At 36.3% G+C, this 20,015-nt stretch overlaps 5 protein-coding genes and 1 pseudogene across 5 annotated transcripts; 5 read left to right on the forward strand and 1 right to left on the reverse strand.

Moving 5' to 3' along the window:
• Positions 1-480: 480 nt before the first annotated feature.
• Positions 481-2,673, forward strand: LOC105795425 (uncharacterized; annotated as a pseudogene).
• A 613-nt stretch (positions 2,674-3,286) lies between these two features.
• LOC105795424 (signal recognition particle 43 kDa protein, chloroplastic) lies at positions 3,287-4,628 on the forward strand. Its single transcript, XM_012625041.2, has one exon. It carries the CDS (start codon positions 3,287-3,289, stop codon positions 4,535-4,537), a length of 1,251 nt encoding a protein of 416 aa, XP_012480495.1. The 3' UTR covers positions 4,538-4,628.
• A 1,647-nt stretch (positions 4,629-6,275) lies between these two features.
• Positions 6,276-8,890, forward strand: LOC105795426 (uncharacterized). Its single transcript, XM_012625043.2, has 3 exons — positions 6,276-6,923; positions 7,062-7,247; positions 8,472-8,890. The coding sequence occupies exons 1-3, from the start codon at positions 6,468-6,470 to the stop codon at positions 8,757-8,759; spliced, it is 930 nt and encodes a 309-aa protein (XP_012480497.1). The 5' UTR covers positions 6,276-6,467; the 3' UTR covers positions 8,760-8,890.
• A 781-nt stretch (positions 8,891-9,671) lies between these two features.
• On the reverse strand, positions 9,672-11,758 carry LOC105795427 (lysine histidine transporter-like 8). Its single transcript, XM_012625044.2, has 5 exons — positions 11,281-11,758; positions 11,056-11,192; positions 10,534-10,961; positions 10,320-10,451; positions 9,672-10,243 (listed from the first exon to the last, which is right to left on the reverse strand). Exons 1-5 carry the CDS (start codon positions 11,640-11,642, stop codon positions 9,755-9,757), a joined length of 1,548 nt encoding a protein of 515 aa, XP_012480498.1. The 5' UTR covers positions 11,643-11,758; the 3' UTR covers positions 9,672-9,754.
• A 1,808-nt stretch (positions 11,759-13,566) lies between these two features.
• LOC128039883 (auxin-responsive protein SAUR67-like) lies at positions 13,567-14,233 on the forward strand. The gene has a single exon (XM_052628761.1). It carries the CDS (start codon positions 13,725-13,727, stop codon positions 14,139-14,141), a length of 417 nt encoding a protein of 138 aa, XP_052484721.1. The 5' UTR covers positions 13,567-13,724; the 3' UTR covers positions 14,142-14,233.
• A 1,258-nt stretch (positions 14,234-15,491) lies between these two features.
• Positions 15,492-16,225, forward strand: LOC105795428 (auxin-responsive protein SAUR62). Its single transcript, XM_012625045.2, has one exon. The coding sequence runs from the start codon at positions 15,691-15,693 to the stop codon at positions 16,132-16,134; it is 444 nt and encodes a 147-aa protein (XP_012480499.2). The 5' UTR covers positions 15,492-15,690; the 3' UTR covers positions 16,135-16,225.
• The last annotated feature ends 3,790 nt before the right edge of the window (positions 16,226-20,015 follow it).

Consider the following 20,015-nt stretch of genomic DNA (forward strand, 5'->3'; position numbering starts at 1 on the left):
ATTCTTTTTATTTTGAAATGTGTCACCAACAAATTTAACAAAAAATTAATGGTGTTAATAATTGGATCTGAATTTTGAAATATAAAAAGTAAAAGAACTAAATTTTAGAAATAAAAGTGTAGGAAGTAAATTTTGAATTTGTGAAGAGTATAAGGAGTTATATCAGATTTTAACCATTTTAATATAGAGTTGATTTGACATATTATTTAAATGGACTAATTTTAAACTTTCAATAAAACATAGGATTAAATGGAAAAGATTAATTTTTTTAAATTTTATAAAATGGGAGGATGAAATTTAAGCGCCAACTTTAACCGCTATTTTGACAAGTAAAGCGCGAAATCATATCGGATTTTCTCTCTCTCTTTTTTCTGACTGACCTTAAATAGAATTATATTATTATTATAATTATTAATTAATTAAAATTTCAATAACATTAAAAAAAGAAGAAGAAAAAAAATCTCAGAAATCGACGACAAGATGCCGAAGAAGATGAGCGTATATAGCAAAGCCGAGGCGGCTCGTGCGCGGAAGTGCGCCACTGAAGCCAATCGGAAGGAGCTGGAACCCCGGAAGAAAGAGGAGCAGTACTTTTCACCCAAACAAAAGAGGAGCAGTACTGGCGCGAAGACAAGGGTACGAAATCCAAAGCCGCGGCGCGCTGTGCTGAGGTGCGTCGCTAGGCCGATATGGAGGAGGAAGAGATGGATAAAGCAATGAAGAAACGATACAAGACGGCGAACCGAGTAGCGGTTCCGGTGACGAAGGTCACGGAAGCGGAGCTGAGGAAGAGGAGGGAGTAGAAGCAAGCAGAGATGGCGACGAAAGTGGAGGAGGTCAAGAAGAGGTAGAGTAAACGGCGGCGGAAGAAGAGCATGAAATGATGATGTTGGTGTCGAACACGAATAGGGATGATTTGGTGATTGAAGCGAGAAGAGCATAGGCGGCAATTGCGCATATGTCGGTGATCGATAACCTTCCCGCCGATAGCCACCCTGAGAGGCGGTTTAAGGCCTCTTTCAAGGTACATTAAACACCTCGCCTTATTGGTTTTTCAGTGATTACCATTGTTTATTGTCTTAATATTTAGCTTAGTGCGTAGCATTAGTTGTATTAGTTGGTATTATCAATGTACATAAGCATTTGAAGGAGCTGAGCTTCCCAAGCTTAAAGAAGAAAAGCGTGGTCTTACTCACACTCAATACAAGGATATGATATGGAAGCTATGGAAGAAATCTCCTGGCAATCCTCTAAATCAGCAAAGTTTATAGCCAAGTTTGAACCATTTCTTTGTGTATTTCCCTTTGCTGATTTCGTATGATCTGATGGGTTGATTTGGTTAAGGTTTCTCCTCTACCAATGAATCATTGCTTCTTGTTTTTGATGCATAACTCAATTTTTGTTGTGTGTGTTCAGGTTGCTGCTGAGTGATCACAATATGTTACTATGGGCAGAGATGCATTTGTGGTATATATAAACTTGTTTGGATTTCTGCCCTACTATATGTGCAGAGTCTTCTTAGTGCTTAAAACTGAATCAAAATAGTTTTATTACTGTTCAAGATCCTACCTCTTTTGTTTAGCTCTTAGCTACGGTTCGTTGCCCTCCATTCTTTATATTTCGCTAAGGGCTGGAAAAGATTGATGTACACGTAGAGAGATAGTTCATAGTACTTGGTGTGGAAGAACTACGGATTAAGTCGCAAAGATAAGATAGATCTTTCGGAAGGTTTACATTTCCCTACTTGTGGATTGAGGAAGATTGTTACATGATATGCATGTGTGACTAAAAAAATTACTTTAGGCTTGCTTTTGAACTCTCTACTGCACGCTATTTAAAGTTTTGAAGGCAATATAATGCCATTAGACAGATTGTTATTGCTTATTAACGTGAAAGTCTACTAGCCCTGGGATGAAGATAATGGCTTTTGCAGAGAATGTTGTTTCAATGACTGTAAAGGGTCTGAGGAAGCTTGCTTACTGCAATTTCGATGCAGTAAGTTGATGAAATGTGTTCATCTTGAAGTGTAGGGATTATATCCTCTTTCATCTATTTAATCTTCTGAGTGTCTTTTGGTTAAATGCTGAACATCATAAAAGCATGTTGGCATGGGCTTATTTGAAGATGCTTTACTTTGAAATACCATTTGGTTCTGTCAGTTAGAGAATATGGTGCTCATCGAACGCCATTGTTTCAGTAGGCTAAGTCCAATTGTGGTTGAATGACCCTCGTTATTTCTTAATGTGCAGTGACTGCTTTCTTTTAATGACGATTCCATGTTGATGGGTAATTTCTTACTTGTGACTGGTGGAAAAGTGGGCACGGGTTCCTCTTTTAACTTCTAGGGATGAACTGAACAACAAGGCTCCTTCCATCAGCAAATTGATGTTCTCATGATGTGACATGTTCTCATGGATTTTTATATGATGCAATAACTCTTGTTTTATGGTACTAGAAATCCGCCCTTCTTTATGATATAATTGACTGATGCTCTGGTCAGGTGGTAAGATATAATAATTGTTTTAAACATGCATTGTCTTCAAAATTTCAGCTAATCTTGTGACTTCTAGTCAAGCATAATTGCTGGAAGGAATATTGTTCATTGTTCATATTGTGATTTCTTGTACAGGAGGGGAAGCCCCAAAGGGATTCTAAGCAGATCAAACCCTAAATCTGACCTTATAGTTTAAGCCCACAGGTAAGTTTGTTTTGAGTTGGATTAACTTGATAAAAGTCAATTCGAATTTTAAAATTTTTGTGTCATTTTCGTTTGGATCAATTTTCAATTCATGTTGTTGAGGGTTTTGAGTGTTTCCAATTTGAGTTGTTTTAAGTTTTAAGTTTAATCAGGTTCTAGTTTTTCGAATCGTGTCATTACAAATTCAAATCAAGTACTAGTTATTATAAGTTTGGATTTATTTTGATAGGTAGCCTTGAGTTTAGTTATTTAATTTTTTAATATTAATTAAATTAAGATTAATATTAATTAAATCGAAGTGGTATTCAAGTTAAATCCTCTATAATTTTGAGTTAATTTTAATGATTTATTAGTATAAAATCAAATTTGATTGGATTTGAATTTATATTCATCATGTCGGGTTTCATATTTGGGTCAAAATGGATGAGGCAATTGCCTCTTCATTTGAAACTAGTCTAGTTCTATATTCCTCAGCCAAAAGAAAAAAAAAAAAACTAATAAAACAATTTTGGCGGACAAAATCAAAGACACCAATATTATTTTCCTAACCCACAAGGCCCAAAAACCACCAAAAAAAAAAAAATCAAAATGGATGGCGTTTCTTATCCCAAAATCTCCCATCCTCAAGATTACACTCACTGTGGACCATGCTTATGCCACTTCACATTTCCTTCTCCAACTCTCCAAACTCACTTCCCTTCCACCAGTCTCTCAAACATGGAAACTCTCCTCTTAAACCAAACTCTATGCCGTCTCGACCTTTCACCTAAACCAAAACGCCCACTGTGTATTGCTCCTCAGATCTTCCACTTCAAACCCAACAAAAGCTTTGCCCTTTTTGCTGTCCAAAACCACGAAAGGGACTTCCAAGAAACAGGGAACACACTCCAAGCGGACGTCAGCGATGAATCCTATGGTGAAGTCAGTAAAATCATCGGCAGCAGAGCAGTCCCCGGCGGGAAAGCCATGGAGTATTTAATAGAATGGAAAGATGGTCACGCTCCTTCATGGGTTCCACAAGATTTTATAGCTAAAGATGTGGTGGCGGAATACGAAACCCCATGGTGGACAGCGGCCAAAAAAGCCGACGACAAGGCGTTGGCTGAACTTTTAGCAGTGGAGGATGATTGGCGCGACGTGGATGCTGTAGACCCAGATGGTAGAACAGCTCTTCTGTTCGTATCCGGTCTTGGGTCAGAACCGTGTGTTAAGGTCTTAGCTGACGCCGGAGCTGATATTAACCACCGTGATAACGCCGGTGGGTTAACAGCTCTTCATATGGCAGCCGGGTATATAAAACCCGGTGTAGCTAAACTGTTGTTGGATTTCGGGGCGGATCCCGAAATCGAAGACGACAGAGGTTTAACACCTTTAGCTTTAGCTAAAGAGATTCTAAAAATAACACCCAAAGGAAATCCAATGCAGTTCGCTAGAAGATTGGGGCTTGAAAGTGTGACAAAAACATTAGAGGAATCGATATTTGAATACGCTGAGGTTGAAGAAATAATGGAGAAGAGAGGGAAAGGTGAGAACTTGGAGTACTTGGTGAAATGGAAAGATGGTGGTGATAATGAATGGGTTAAAGCTAAGTTTGTGGCGGAGGATTTGGTGGCGGATTTCGAGGCGGGGTTGGAGTACGCGGTGGCGGAAGGGGTGGTGGGGAAGAGGATGGGGGATGATGGGAAGAATGAGTATTTGGTTAAATGGATTGATATGGAACAACCTACATGGGAGCCTGAGGAGAATGTGGATCCTGAATTGATAAAGGAATTTGATGATGCAAGTCAAGGGAATGGTGGGGTTGTGAAGAACAATGGGGAATCAAGTGATGTTTCATGAAAATTTCTCATCATATAGTGTTTATATAGCATTTTTGTGTTTGTAATTTTTGTTTTTGTCAATGAGGAGGTTTATTATGTGTTGATTGGAAGTGTAAAAGTTAAAAACTTGGATCACTTGAGCTTAAAATGATTAATTGCATTAGTTCTTACCAAAAAATGGTGACAACATTTGAAATATTATAATTTGGTCTAGCATCACGAATGATAAAATTAAAGTTTAAATCTTCAACTCTGGGCTGTTAGTAAGTGTTATTTTGTACATCCTTTTTGTTCATGATGTACTTTACATCTTGTGTTCTTATTGTATCGATAGTTTATATTTGACGAGTTTAAGAGAAGAAAGTAATATTTATATAATCGGTACGTGTCAAATATAAATTCTCTTTATATTTAAAATTTAATTTGATTTATGTTTGGATTTTCGGTTTCATTTTGTAGAATTGCGATGTGCTTGTACTATATACGAGTTTTGTTCAAATTAATTTTGATTTTGTCCAATTATTTTGATTCTTTATGTGTTGTGTTGTATTGGTTTAATTTTACATTATTGTTTGGATGTATATTTGTTTTTATAAACATTACTTATTGAGAGGGTTTGACTTTTTTGAATAAGTTTTTGAAGTGTCATTTATTGGGCAGCTAGTCAGGCCCTCGATAATGTTAGGTATTGTTTTTCAGTGGAAATTTTGTCCCTCGTATTTTGTTGAGAGCTAGTTAAGATTCAGAAATTTTTAGGGGAACCAGAAATTTTTGTGCGGTGAAAGTGTAATTTTATCTTGTATTCACTTATGATTTCATCATTTAAATAGATTTTTTTTATTTTTAGGGAGTTTAAAATGTAATTTTACCACATAATAACTTCTAATTTTATCATTTATTAGGGACAAAAATAATTTTTCCATTTGAGGGGCCAAAGCTCTTGCTTGTCCCTCTAAATTCGCTCATAAAGCTATCATGTATTAAAAAACTTGATTCACAGTATTATAAACATCTCGATTGATGAAGATATAATTTATAAGATCTATAAAATAGATGTTAATGTTGTACATAATAATAATTATATAAATTATTTAGCCTACATACGAAAGAAAAAGACTCGAACTATCAACTTAAAACTTATAAGACACTTGTAATTATGGTACCGTGGTCCATATCTAAACTCAAGATGGCTTTTGGAGAAACAAAATGACTTACTAAATAGAAGAGGTTTTGGATTGTGCGAGGTTGGCGGTTGTGAAAAATCGGTGATGGGTTAATAAGTCTTAAAGTTCTTAGTTACCATTCTTTTTTATTGGGTTTATTGGACACTATGATGGTGAAGATATTTTTGTTTTCGTCTCTAGAGTTTTAAGAAAGGTGACTCATGGTTAATGATTTTTAAATTAGATTGATAGTTAAATCAGTCGTAATTTATTGGTTTGATCTTCGATCACTTAGATTGATTCAATTAATTTTTTATTTAATTTAATTGATCTATTTAGATGAATATCTAATTAATTTTGGATTTCATCAATCCAATCAACTTACCCTATCCGATTAAAGAAGATTGTTAATGTGTTTGGGGTTTTCTTTGGTTTTGTACCCTTTATTTGTTTGATTGTTTGGTTGTCTTTCCATGACTTAAGAATGCCAGTTATTTGATTAAAAAAATTAATAATATTTTCCATTTTTTCTCATTATTTCCATTTTTAAAGAAAAATATTATAGAAAAGAAAACAGAGACAGAAATGGAACTATCCCTGTATGTCTCGTGACTCGAGAAACAATTTAGAAACTCGAAAAACCTCAAAAACACAAACAAGGCAACAATTCCTTCACTCTTCTCTTCCCCTTTTTGCTCAGCAAAAAAAAGAAAAAGTCCCAAACCTGATTTCAAAACCCATAAACTTCAATCTTAATGTTGATCTTAGAGCATTAAACCCACAAAAATGCATGCAAAAACTGATTCAGAAGCGACGAGTATCGACACTTCATGGCCACCAAGGTCACCACCCCGAAGGCCGGTTTACTATGTTCAGAGTCCTTCAAACCACGACGTTGAGAAAATGTCGTATGGGTCGAGCCCAACTGGTTCACCAACTCACCAGTATTACCATTGCTCCCCTATTCACCATTCCAGGGAGTCTTCCACGTCGAGATTCTCGGCTTCTCTTAAGAACCCGAGGAGTCTTTCGGGTTGGAAGCATGTCAAGGTTGGTCACGGCGGCGATGATGTGGAAGACGACGACGACGATGGTGGTGAAATGGACGGTCGTGATGAATGCAAAGCTAATAACTTCAGGCTTTATATTTGTCTTGTTTTGTTGTTTTCCTTGCTGTTTACGGTTTTCTCTTTGATCTTGTGGGGTGCTAGTAAGAGTTACAAGCCTAAAATCTTCATTAAGGTCAGTGTTTTTTTCCTCTCCGCAAATTTGGTTCTTTTGCGACTCAGTTGCGAGTCAACTCAGTGACTCATTTCACGAGTCCCCAAACCCCCTTTTTTAATATAGTATTGTTACTTGTGTAAATTATGATGTGTGCAGCACATTGTGTTCGAGAGCATCTATTACCAGGCAGGAAATGATCAATCAGGGGTGCCAACTGATATGATTTCACTGAATTCAACGGTTCTGATTTCATATAGAAATCCAGCTACTTTCTATACCGTCCATGTTGCCTCTACTCCATGGGAGCTTCACCATTTCCAGCTCAAAATTGCCTCTGGACAGGTTCCTGTATAACTTTTTTTTTTGCCTTTTGTTTTCTAGTCTTTGTTTCATGGTTTCAATTAGTAGTAAAAAATATGGGTTAAAAATGGAGCATTTGGTGTTAGCTGTTAGCACTTAGCAGCCTAGGGAAGTGGGAAAGCTTTAGTATGGGAAAATACTACACCTAACATAGTTCAATGGGGGTCCCCCACAAATGAAACCTGAAAGTGAAACCTTATGATTATATAGCCGTTTGCTTTGCAAGCTTTATCAATGTGCCTTTTGGTACAAGACATTAGTATGTTGTTTGCTGTTTAGCTGTCTTTTTTTCCGGGATTGGGGACAGAACATAGTTCAAAACTTAGCCTCTGGTATACCTATGCAAGAATGTTACAAAGTTTTAAAAACTGAGGGTCTTGCCACTTGTGAGGCTTGATTAAAAGATTTTTGGTTTGGTTAATGGCTACTGTATTGGTGTTTATATATACTCAGGGTGTATTTGGCTTTAGCATAGTTTTTGGCTGTCCTAAAGCATTTTTTGACAGCAAAAGCGATGTTAATAAAAACTTTTTTTCCATTAAACTGGTCGGCAATGTTGTCAAGGGTGCAAGGCGTATTATAGGTGCTAGAACCTTTATATTGCCTCTGGTGCAAGGTGCAAAAAAGCACTAGCCTGAGGTAAAGCGCAATAGGTATGTATGAGTTTTTGCAAGTCTGTGTGTATATGTAATATATAAATCTTAAGAGATATTACTAAACTCTAAAGTTTGGTCTAGTTTATCTACAAAACATTCAATGTTTTTATTGGTCGATATGCATGATTTCTTATGGTCAATGTCTGTTATTGAACGCTCAATGTTGAGAGTTGGGAGTCTGATATGATCCCTTTCTTACTAGTCAAGGTGTATAAAATGAAAACGAAAAATATTAAAGGGAAATTCAATCAAGTGGGCTTTCTTTATGCCTATCGCCTTACAAAAAAGCATGCCTATGTGCAGGCCTTGACAACACTTCTGGTTGGTAGATACTTTTCAACAATGCTTTTCAATTGTATTTTCCGAAAGCACTTTTCAATAGCAACAACAATGCTAAACTAGCGCTCGGTTTTCTTTCTTTTTACCCAATTGGATTGTCATCGAAGATGAAAAGTTGGTTTTTTCATTGCAAAAGAAAAAGATGCATGGTGTTGAACATAATGGTTTGTGTTTATCTGATATAAGCTCTGCTATTCAATATATGAAATAGATGAAGAAGTTTACACAATCAAGGAAAAGTGGGAGGAAAGTGGTGACAATTGTGAAAGGGTATCAAGTTCCATTATATGGTGGGATACCTGTTCTTGCAAACACAGGAGAGCACAAAGAAAGCATAGCAGTGCCACTGAACCTGACATTTGTAATGAGGTCAAGGGGTTACATTTTGGGCAGATTGGTGAAGACCAAGTTTTACGGGAAAATCAGATGCATTGTTACTCTCAAGGGAAATAAGCTTGGGAAGCCCCTTAATTTGACAGATTCATGTATTTATCAGTGAATTCTCTCCTCTTTTCTTTATAGTTTTAGGGTATCTGATATGACTGATCTTGATTTATTAACATAGTTTACTTTTTGGAACCTTCATTTCCCAATGGTTGAAATCTGAGTTAGTGTTCATTGATGGTTTGAGATTTGGTGGTGGAATATGTTTAGTAAGCTCCATTTTTTCTGCAAGTTGATATTTTCAGGTTTTTCATGGTTGCTGGACATGTTGGATTGGAAATTAGTTGGGGTACTGGTACGGAAGAGGGATTAGATCGGTTGAACTGCCAAACGAGAACTGGTAAAATGTTTTTGGGCTAAAATTCTTGGCCTAAATTGGAAAAAACCCAACCCTAAACCATTAACCAACCGGCCGAAATGCAACCCAACTCCCAAAAAAATGAATGGAAAATGAAAAACCTTAAACCTGCAAACAGATTGTGAACCGGTAAAATGTTTTTGGGTCAAAATTCTTGGCCAAACCGGCAAAGTTTCTCAACTCTAAGCCACCAACTAATTGGGCCAGATGCAGCCTAAATTCAAAAAAATGAATAAAAAAAAACTCAATGAGTAAAAACATTTTTTTAATAATTTCATTTTTTTATCTGATTCTTTTTGATATAATATTCCCGAAACCTTAAATAGGAAGATAATGAGCTTCAGCATGTTCGAACTTGCATTCTCTTGTACTAACAACAATAATCATGCCAATCGAGTTTGGACTTAATCAACATGAATAAAAGCAACATTAAATTCACTAGTCAATCTAATTTAAAAAAAAAAAAAAAACTAAGATGATTAAAACCCCTCCTTAAATCCACTAAAATATTATTGTTATTTAAATGTATTCATGTTTATTTAAAATTTTTTCTGAAAATTTAAGACTTTTTTTTTCGATTTTTCTCTGTTTTTCCTTTTTTTTTTCAATTAATGATCTGATCGGCTCTTGACTACTTCTGATTTTTTCTATATATTATGGACAAAACATTCAACTGCTTTATTAGTTAATAATTACCGAGGATCGAAGAAGCTAACTTCAACACCTGTATCAATAATAACATAAATCCCAGCTGCCACTAAAACCCCACTTAGAGCCATCCCTAAGAGACCCAACACCCAATTTAGGCACCAAATTGGTGTAAAAGCCTTTGGTTTTTTAACCTTAAGCCACATGAAACATGGATAAGCTAAGGTGACTGGTAATGCTATGCCACCAACTAGACCAGCCAAGCTTGCTAAGAATGGGATTGCCACCGCCACGAAGAAGCATCCGTACCCGAACATTGCTCGAAGAATTGCTCGGAACCACCATGGCAATGCCTTCTTCTTCTTCTTAACATATACGGATTCCATGTCGTCGAAAGTTGGCATGCCGTAGATTTGGAATGAGCTTAGCGCGTTGATTATGACGAATAAACTTGTTAGTCCTAGGATGAATTGGGAGGTGTCTTTGCCATGGAATACAAACAAGGCTGTTAGAATGCCCCCGTTTTCCGGAATCTGTTCAATGATGAATAAACGTTTTAAAATTGATTGCATGAAGAAATCCGAAATTAAATTCGAAGATATATAGTACCCTTTGACCATAAGCCCAATAGCCTCCGATTGCAAGAGGGAATAAGCACATTGCAACGAGTGTGTACGCAATCTTGACTCCCTTCCACATCGGGACTGACGAGGGATGTTTCTCGTCGGACGGCATTGTTGCCTGCAAAAGAAACAACATCTGCTTAAAAAATTTGGCCAATTTTAATTGCTAATTTAATCATATTTTTCATATGTGAAGTTACTTGGATCTCAAGTATGAGATTGTGGCCTCTGAAAGCAAAAGAAACGATCCCAAATGTGTTGAAAACATCGAAAATGCGAGTGACTTCGGTGCTTCCTCGTACTGGATTGTACGATACACCTTCAGTTCTTCCCTCAATAACTGAGACAACCCAAATCAGGGTACAGTACCCGAAAGCTGTGATGGCTCCGATTAGTGACACCCCGGCTATCGAGTTCAAGTTAGGCAGCTGAGATAGAAGGACCGCAGCTGAAGTGAATATCAAGAACCATTCCACGATGGTTGGTGGCTGAGCGGTGCACGTTCCGCCACATATGACATCGAAGAACATCTTACAAGTTTGGCCCCCGATGATGATCAAGGCCACGCATGTTCCTCCCGATAGGTACATGATGGGAAATAGAGCCAACCATTTTGCTAACTTCTCACCTAAGACATTCATGGATTACAACTCGCATTAGCTCGAATCCAAATACTTAATTCATGTCATTTAACTCGATCTTGTTTCATATGGTTTCATTACCGAACGTTGCACTGCAAAGCTGCATGTATCGACTGTAACGCATCCCAGTTTCGGTAGATTCGTGGAGTTGCACCAGTAAGTATAGGGTGTAAAGCTGCCATATGAAGGCTAAAGTCAAGATTATGATTCCCCAAGTCCTGTAAAAGAATTGTGACTACTTACCGCCCAAGAAATGCGAAAAATCGAAACAGAAGTGTCATTGATTAGTGAAAAGTGATTACTTACCACCCAAGAATCGTGAAAGCAACAGGGAGCACGAGGGCTTGAATACCGATCCCAGAACAAAGAGTATGAAATGCAGCGTAATATGCATTCCCATTTCTTGACTCGGTGATCGGAAGCCAAGCATCGTGAGGATCGAGCCTAGTAAGCTGTAGAGCCCTCCTAATTGGACTCCCCAAAGGGGTAACAAACCTTGGAGTACTTATTCTAGGTGTTTTATTTGCAGGCTGTATATGATCATCCGAGGCAAGAAGTGGTGATCGAGAAAGAGAAGGAGAGTGAAACTGTGAAGGGGGGGCCGATATAGGCGGTGTCGTTGCCACAGAAACCGCCTTGTTGGAACCTATTTCATTAACACCACCCATTTTTGTATACTATGTATGCACTTAAAAACATTTTGCCTATATATATATAGAGAGAGACCTTTGGGTGAAATGCATGGATTGTGCCTCGTGGTTTGGTCTTAAAGCTTTGAATAAAACATAATTTAATATTTGGTAACGGGGACAAGTTGATGTTAGAAATAGGGTATTAAAAATGACTTGAAATTGTATTTAAAGCAAGCATTAAAAAAGACAGTGGCAGCTAACCAGAACAACTTGTTCTTGTAATCGATTGATCTTTTTATCCTTTGTGTTTCTTTTTTGGGATTTGACTTGGAATTTTGTGGTTAATGAAAGAATAACTAGCTTTGTTCTGTTGCTCGGCTACTCTCACCAACCAATATTACATACATACATACATACATGCAAGGCAATACCATATGAAAATGATGTATTAAACGCAGCATATTGGGTATAATGAGTATACCCAAGAATCAAATACAAAGAGTCAAACTCTTGCAAATAAAGAAGTCAACAGAGCAAGGTAAAAAAGAACCTAATATCTTAGAGCAACTTATGTTCCCATAGTCAAGAAATTTGCTTCTATCATCATGAGTTTCACACTAAGTGGAGTTTCATGTTTATGCATTAGTTTGACTTTGAACATTATTATATTGTTTATATTTATATATAATTTCTTTGAAAATGCTAATTGCAGATCTATTTTAATCACATGTGAAAGAATTACTAGAAAGTCATGGGAATTTGGTTGGTGATAATCCAAGTCATAGAGAAAAAAAAGGGTTTGAACCTAATTCCTCAATATCATAAATAACAAAGCATATTATATTATAAAGGTTTAATTATGGTTTTAGTCCATCTACTATGTTGGATTTTAAATTTAATCCTCTATTTTAATTTGGTAGAGTTTGTTCTCTTTATTTTTATAATATTATTATTAGGTCCAGTTAATTGATAATACGGTTAGTTGCTATCATTAAAGTGATGGCACTGATTTGTAAAATTATTATTGGTTAAACATGATATTAGATTTCCACATAACCTTGACTATATGATATAATAACAATAACAACAATTCACGTCATCACTTTAACAACAATTTGCATGTTATCAATTTGAACCTACTAATAATATCATAGAAGTAGAAATACCAAATTATGCCAAATTAAAGTAAAAAGATTAAATTCTAAATTTCAGTAGAATAGAGGGACTAAAACCACAATTACATCCAAAGTCCAAGAGAAACTAACAGTACTGATTAACAATTAGGGTACTCTCTCGTATTGTCACATGGCTTTGGCTACCTAAAATCTGTATTGAGAACTACATGGAAGAGATTGTTTCTCCACATGAAGACATGAAATAAATCTCATCTAAACAAGATCCTAAATATCTGTTGAAATCTGTGGTGAACTGATCATGAGTCAATAATACTGGACCTTATTGTTGCTAAGCTACTTGGATGATATATTACAATGTATTTATGCACTTATATATATGCTCCACCTTGTTGGGTTAACCATCCAATAAAAGCAAACATGCCCACCTTGCTGATTACACCACATATCTGCCTATCACATGCCTTTGTTTCCAGTGGATACCTGCATTGTACTATTCAACATCTTCGTCAGTACAGAAAGTATGACAATCTGCTGTTAGTAATCACTTGGAGCCATTAACTGATTATGATAATAGATATCTGAAAGCATAACAGACTGGAAATAAAGACATCTCAAACTCCTGTTTAAGAATTGTATATAACCCATCAATCCAGGGTTCAGTAAATTAGAACCACATTTTTTTCTTATTAGGTTATATATTTAGAACATGTGGGGTACTACAGGCACTCCACTTTGCATACATGCCCAACTGGAAAGCTCTTAAATAATCAATCACGATTTATAACCACATGGTTTTGCTTCCTTAAGTTTCTTCATTGGAAGGACTTCCCTTGGGACGTTTGTGTTTGTATATATACTCATCTAATCCCCATTTTCATCATTGCAGCACAAAAAAAGCTATTCAGTTTCCTAAGATACTTTAGATTCTCTTCCTTCTTTTGTCCTACCAAACATTCTCCCTTGTTTTAGGAAAACAAACAAGATGATCAGTGCAAGGAAGCTTATTAAACTGGCAAGGAAATGGCAGAAAATGGCAGCAATTAAGAGAAAAAGAATCACATTCTCTACCACAGCATCAATGGTGGAGAAGGGTCACTTTGTGGTATATAGCGCTGATGAGAAGCGCTTTATGCTTCCATTGGAATATCTGAAGAACGAAATGGTGATGGAGTTGTTCACCTTGGCAGAAGAAGAGTTTGGAATTCCAAGCAATGGACACCTGATTTTGCCCTTTGATTCAACCTTCATGGAATATACTATTGGATTGATCAAAAGGAAAGCAAGTAAAGAAGTGGAGAAAGCATTGATTATGTCTATAGTTAATGACCGTTGCTCATCATCATCATTGAATCTCTATCAGCAAGAAACAAGGGAACAGCTACCAATAAGGAGTTTCTAAAGCCAAATTTTGTTTTCAGTTTTGTAAACGATAACAGTTAACACCATTGTACATTAACATATATAATGAGAAAACTCACGATTTTTATTTCATATTTAGTTGTCTGCTTCCATGGCAGTTGCTCTTTTACCTGCACTACTACATGAACAACACAATCCTACATATTCCTACGTGACTGCTGCACCGAATCCTTTTCTGAGAAAACATAAGACCCAAATTCACCTTGGTGGATATGGATGAAGCAACTAATGATATTTTAAAACTGGGTTTCAATTGGATAAGAGCCTAGGATTCTTCCAGATTCTAGGCCGACAGGCAAAATGCCACCACCCCAAAGTCTTGTTTCGTTACCACTCATTTATATTTCAATGGACGTAAGTCACATGCTGTTGCATAGAGATTAACGACACAATAAAAAATGCTTACAACTTAGTTTTTTGCTTCTCTTGTGCTTTATAAATAACCCCATCAATTACTTTCCATCCCAAAGCAGTGTTACGTCACCGAGGAGTACGAACCGAAGCATGGGCGCTGCCGATTGGCATATCCCAGAAAGAAAGCAACAAGGGCGAGAAAATTACAAGGCTGCAACTTTATAATTAGCAAATATTAGTTGGTTGATTATTGTTTATGTTATGCCATTGGAAGTAAAATTTTGAATTATTTTATTGCTGTCCTGCACACCTGGTTACATAGTTTTGACCATGACTTTGGCCTCACCTAGGATATAGTTTATCAAACAAAGTGATATGCCTCTTTCTTATCACTTGTTTTATACCCATGAGAAATATTTGTAGTAATTATTTAACTCTAAACAAGTACTGCTGAACTCAAACTGTCATTTTTAGAATTAAAAAAGGAAGAGCATAACCTTCCAAATTTCCCTTTAGTAAGTATTGATATTCGTCTTAGCTTTCATCTGAAGAATCATAGTTAGTTAAGTAGGAAACAGCCACACATTGTGACGCAGAAGGATTGTTCCCTCTTGACATTCAAACTCCATGTGCTAATAGCAAAGTGAAACTAACAGTACAGATCAACAATTTGGGCACTCTCTTTCACTGTCACATGGTTTTTCCTCCCTAAAATCTATGTTGAGAACTACAAGAAAGAGATTGTTTCTCCACAGGGAGACATGAAATAAATCTCATCTAAACAAGACCCTAAATATCTGTGGTGATCTGATCATGAGTCAATAATGCTGGACCTTATTGTTGCTAAGCTACTTGGATGATATATTACAATGTATTTATGCACTTATATATGCCCCACCTTGTTGGCTTAATCATCCAATAAAAGCAAACATGCTCACCTTGCAGATTACGCCTCATATCTGCCTATCACATGTCTTTGTTTCCAATGGATACCAGCATTGTACTAATTCATTTAAGGGACTGTCTCTCACCTTGTGATTATATATACATCCCATTTCCATTGCCTCATATTCAGCATAACAACAGCATTCAGAAATTCAGTGTTTCAATACCTAAATCTTCCCTCTTTTTCCTATCATCCCAGAGTCTCTCCTATTAACCTTAGAGTAAACAAGATGGTCAGTGCTAAGAAGCTTATCCAGTTAGCAAGAAAATGGCAAAGAATGGCTGCAATCAAGAGAAAAAGGATCACATTACCTACAGCCACCTTGGATACTGACACAAACTGTAGCAGCACATCCACAGTGGCTGAGAAGGGCCACTTTGTTGTATACAGTGTGGATCAGAAGCGCTTTGTGCTTCCTTTGGAATATCTCAAGAATGAAATAGTCATGGAACTATTCAACTTGGCAGAAGAAGAGTTTGGTGTACCAGGCAATGGACTTCTCATCTTGCCTTGTGATGCAACCTTTATGGAATATGTAATAGCTTTGATAAAAAAGAAACCAAGTAAAGATGTGGAGAAAGCATTGATCCTGTCGGTAGCGAGTAGTCGTTGCTCGTCATCAAATCTTTCTCAGCATGAAACGAGCCAACAGTTGCCAATATGGAGCTTCTGAAGAAAAATTTCTTTTTCTTTTCGCATCTTATAATTGATCCACACCTTTGTAGATTAAAGCATACAATGGAAAACATCAGAATTTTTGTTTCTCTACAACATTACATCAACAATTTCATTCCAAACTAAACAGTTATACCCAAATATATATTCAAATTGGTCTCTGTAAATATAATAAAAAGATAACACTCTAACGAGTTCTTCATTAGCCCTTTCTATATTTCCTGTTGATGGTAAGTCTTATTTTCAAACAAACCAGCACTACACAAACACTTGTAATTATATATACCATTGTGTTACAGAAGGGGTGCAAACCAAAAATGTACAGGAACTCAAATGATCTGCCATGTATGATAGTATTACTTGTTTTCTAAACCGGTGATAATTGAACTCCCATTTTACTCACCATAGAACCTGCTTCTAATGCTTTTCTTGGTGACATGTGAATGTAAAAGTAGATTATGATATGAGATATTTGAAAGCATAACAGCCTGGAAATAAAGACATTTTACTCTAAGTAGAGTCATTTGAGGGCAACTCCAGTTTCATACTTGCATAACCCATCAAGCCAGGGTTCACTAAACTAGAACCACAAAGGTAATATTATCCAGGACAAGTAGGGTACTGCAATGCTTGGTCTTGCAGATGCCACAATTTATAACCACATGGGTTTTGCTTCCCTTGAGTCCCTACATTAAGTTCCTTAATACAAAGCACTTCCTTTGGGTCATTTTTGTGTCTAACCGATTACAGTATTTTATTAAGTAAGAGCAGCTGAAGTAGATTGAAGCCCTATTGTCTGGACAGCGGATTGAAGTTAAATGCCACCATATTTGACCCCACAATTCAAAACCTTCATTATTGCAAAGTAAACCTGAAGGTCAGGACCACTGCTGTTTGCAATCTTTTCAAGCCATCAACAGACAAAACAATGTGAAGTAGATTTCTATATGATATATCTAAAAACATAACAGCCTGGAGATAAAGACATTTCAATCTAAGGGCCCCTTTGGATGCAACTGGATCTCAGTACGTTTTCTTTTTTAGGTTAAAAAAAATTACAACTGAAACGTTAGCAAACGCCAGGCTGTTTGGAAAGCATTCTTCAGTGCGTTGAAAATGCATTTCACCTCACCGGAGCCTTAATTTCAGACTGGAGCCTTTTGTTCCAGTACAAATTTCTCAACTTCAATTGCTTTTTCTTTTCCTCTTTTACCCATATATTCTTCAGATGCATTCTTCAAGCTTTTCTGATGTTTGGTTACCCTTCTTCTCCCATTTCCCCTTCCCTTTGGGTTGCAAATCAGTTTGGTCAAGGACCTCTTTCGGTTCCTCTTTCATCCAGGTAAGGCTTCTTCTCCTTCATTCTTCATTCCTTTTTCTTCTTCCGTTCTTCATCTTCTCTTCTCAGCATAATCTGTCTTCAGCTATAAATAAAGAAGCACGCAATTTACCAAATTCATCAACGAAGACAAAGTCCGATTCACCGAAAGAAACAATGGCAGAGCCTTACGTTGAACAAGTAGAGTATCTCGACGTTCTCACTAAAATCGGTAAAAAAATCGGCGTTTCCAAGCCCAGGCACGTCCCTTCATTCTTGTCCATTTCTGGATTATCTGTTTTTGATCTTTCAACATAAAGGATTACTTTACAACCAACTCTTTTATTTATTTTCTATACTGCCTGTTGCTTACTCTTAGCAGAAAACATGTTTTTGCAGTTTTCAAATTGGAAAATTATAGGATAATTTAATTTAAGCTATACTTGTTATTTGCAGCTTCTGTAAATTGAGTTTGATAGAACCTTTGAGATTAGTTAAGCTGGTTCCTTAAAAATGGTAGTAATAGCTTCATTTGTTGATTTGGTTTGTAATTTCTTTCAATGAACCCTTAATTTTTTTGGTACTCAATCTGGATTATAGAACTGAAAGTTTTCAAGTGTGTGTGTGAGTTGGGGGGGGGGAGGCTGCTTATGGTCCTTGAAATTGGAACTTGGAATGGAAAACTTGCAAGCTAGAGCTAGGGAGGCATACATTTGATATAAAATATTTCATTTTGAGTATTATTGTGTGTTAGAGGTTGCTTATGATTTCTGTACTAGCATTTCTCTATAATGGTAGTTTCTTGATATGTAACTCATTGTGATCTCTTTGCAGGGGAGATGTCCATCGAGATGGGGATTACCATAAAGCGATCCATGTCCGGAATTTTGCCGAGAGGACACAAGAATTACTTCTCCAAAAACGTCAGATCGCAAGGACTCGTGGCGTGGTTGTGGGATATCTCCAGGTCTTGGCCATATATCTGCTGGTGACTCATCGCTAATAACAAAGACAAGAAGTGAATCCAATTTCACAAGTCTTCGTCTTTGCTTCTTTCATAGGAATTTGAAAACTGTTCGGTCTTTAATCTTTCTATGTGTGCCGTGCAGATATTCTCCCATGTTCTTGTTTATCATTGCTACTTTACATTGTTTTATATACTTGCTAGATTTGGTTAATACATTTCTTTTAAATATCTAATTGATAGTTTCTAACAGATATTCTCGTTGAAAATTTCAACCCATTCAATGTTATTTGATTATATATAATATGCAAAATTCGTATTTGTTTTCCATATCAAAGTACTTTCTTTGTCCAAAATTGTTGAGATGAACAATAGTCAATAACAATGAATTATCATTCAAAATTTCATGGATTTTGTTTTCTCTGGTTTTCCGGTGGAGTATGGATTAATTTTCTTGATATTCCAAACCTATCTCATGAGTGACAAAGTTGACTACAATGAAACATCTAGTGTGGGTATGGTTTATCATCTTAAACATTGTTTGTACTGAATGAACAAGTGGAATTCAACTCTAGATCTTAAGCCCTTCCACTCTTGGTTGTATTTCAGTCTGTTTTCATGTTGTAAGCTTTTTACTCTTATTTGATTGGAAGTTCCTTTCGATCTAAAGCGAGCACCTCGAAAGAAAAATGCCATTGTCGTTGATGAATTTATGGAAACAAGTTGAACAACTCGTCTCTTTCTCTCTAAAATTTTCCAAAAATATTGGACCGCCAAAGCGTAAGTGCAATTCAACTTTTGTTGCTCTTTTAAGGGGTTTTTTTTTTGAAAGAGAAACATCTTGCACAAAGACAAATGAGAAGCCTAAAAGTCTATAATGTTTGATTACATTTATTTGTTTAGAAAATCCATTTTTTATGGTTTGTTTTTGAACCTAATAGGCTTGCATGGATTTGCTGCGAATCCCGATTCAAGTATATCAATATAGCTCTCTAGTCTTCATTCTATGGATGAGATTCATCCTTCTAAACTTCCATCTTTACCATGATTGTCCTCCTTTTAAGTTGGTTTTAGTCTCAGAATTTAAGGTCGTTGATTGTGCTCGGTGCTTAGTGAATAGTTCATTATACATTTTCTTTACAATTATATATGAAAGTCATGCTTTGAAAATGTGAATGGTGAATGGTAAACAGGAATCTTGATAAGTGATTTGTCCCGCTACAAAACTACCGAAAATGTGAACGTTTTTATTAGGTTTTTTTTATGATAGGATACCAAGTCTCGATGTAAAATACATTTCTTTTGGGGTATATAGAAGTCACCTAGTGAAGCAGATCCTAAATATGTTCCTTATGATGTAAATAAACAATATGGTCTTCTCTTTGATATAATTACAAAAGTTGTCGAGTAACTACGACCATGTTGTTGAACAAAATAATTGTCAAATTAATCTAAATGTTATATTCATGTTGACATTTCATGTTGTGGTTAACGGTTCAAATACTTGCTTAAAGGTACAAAGAGAACAATGAAGCACGCAGTCTAATACTACAAAAGCAACTTCGTCGATATGCTCTGCTTTCTCTCACGCAGAGGT

This window comes from Gossypium raimondii, chromosome 3 (genome assembly GCF_025698545.1).
Source record: "Gossypium raimondii isolate GPD5lz chromosome 3, ASM2569854v1, whole genome shotgun sequence".
Lineage (NCBI taxonomy): Eukaryota > Viridiplantae > Streptophyta > Magnoliopsida > Malvales > Malvaceae > Gossypium > Gossypium raimondii.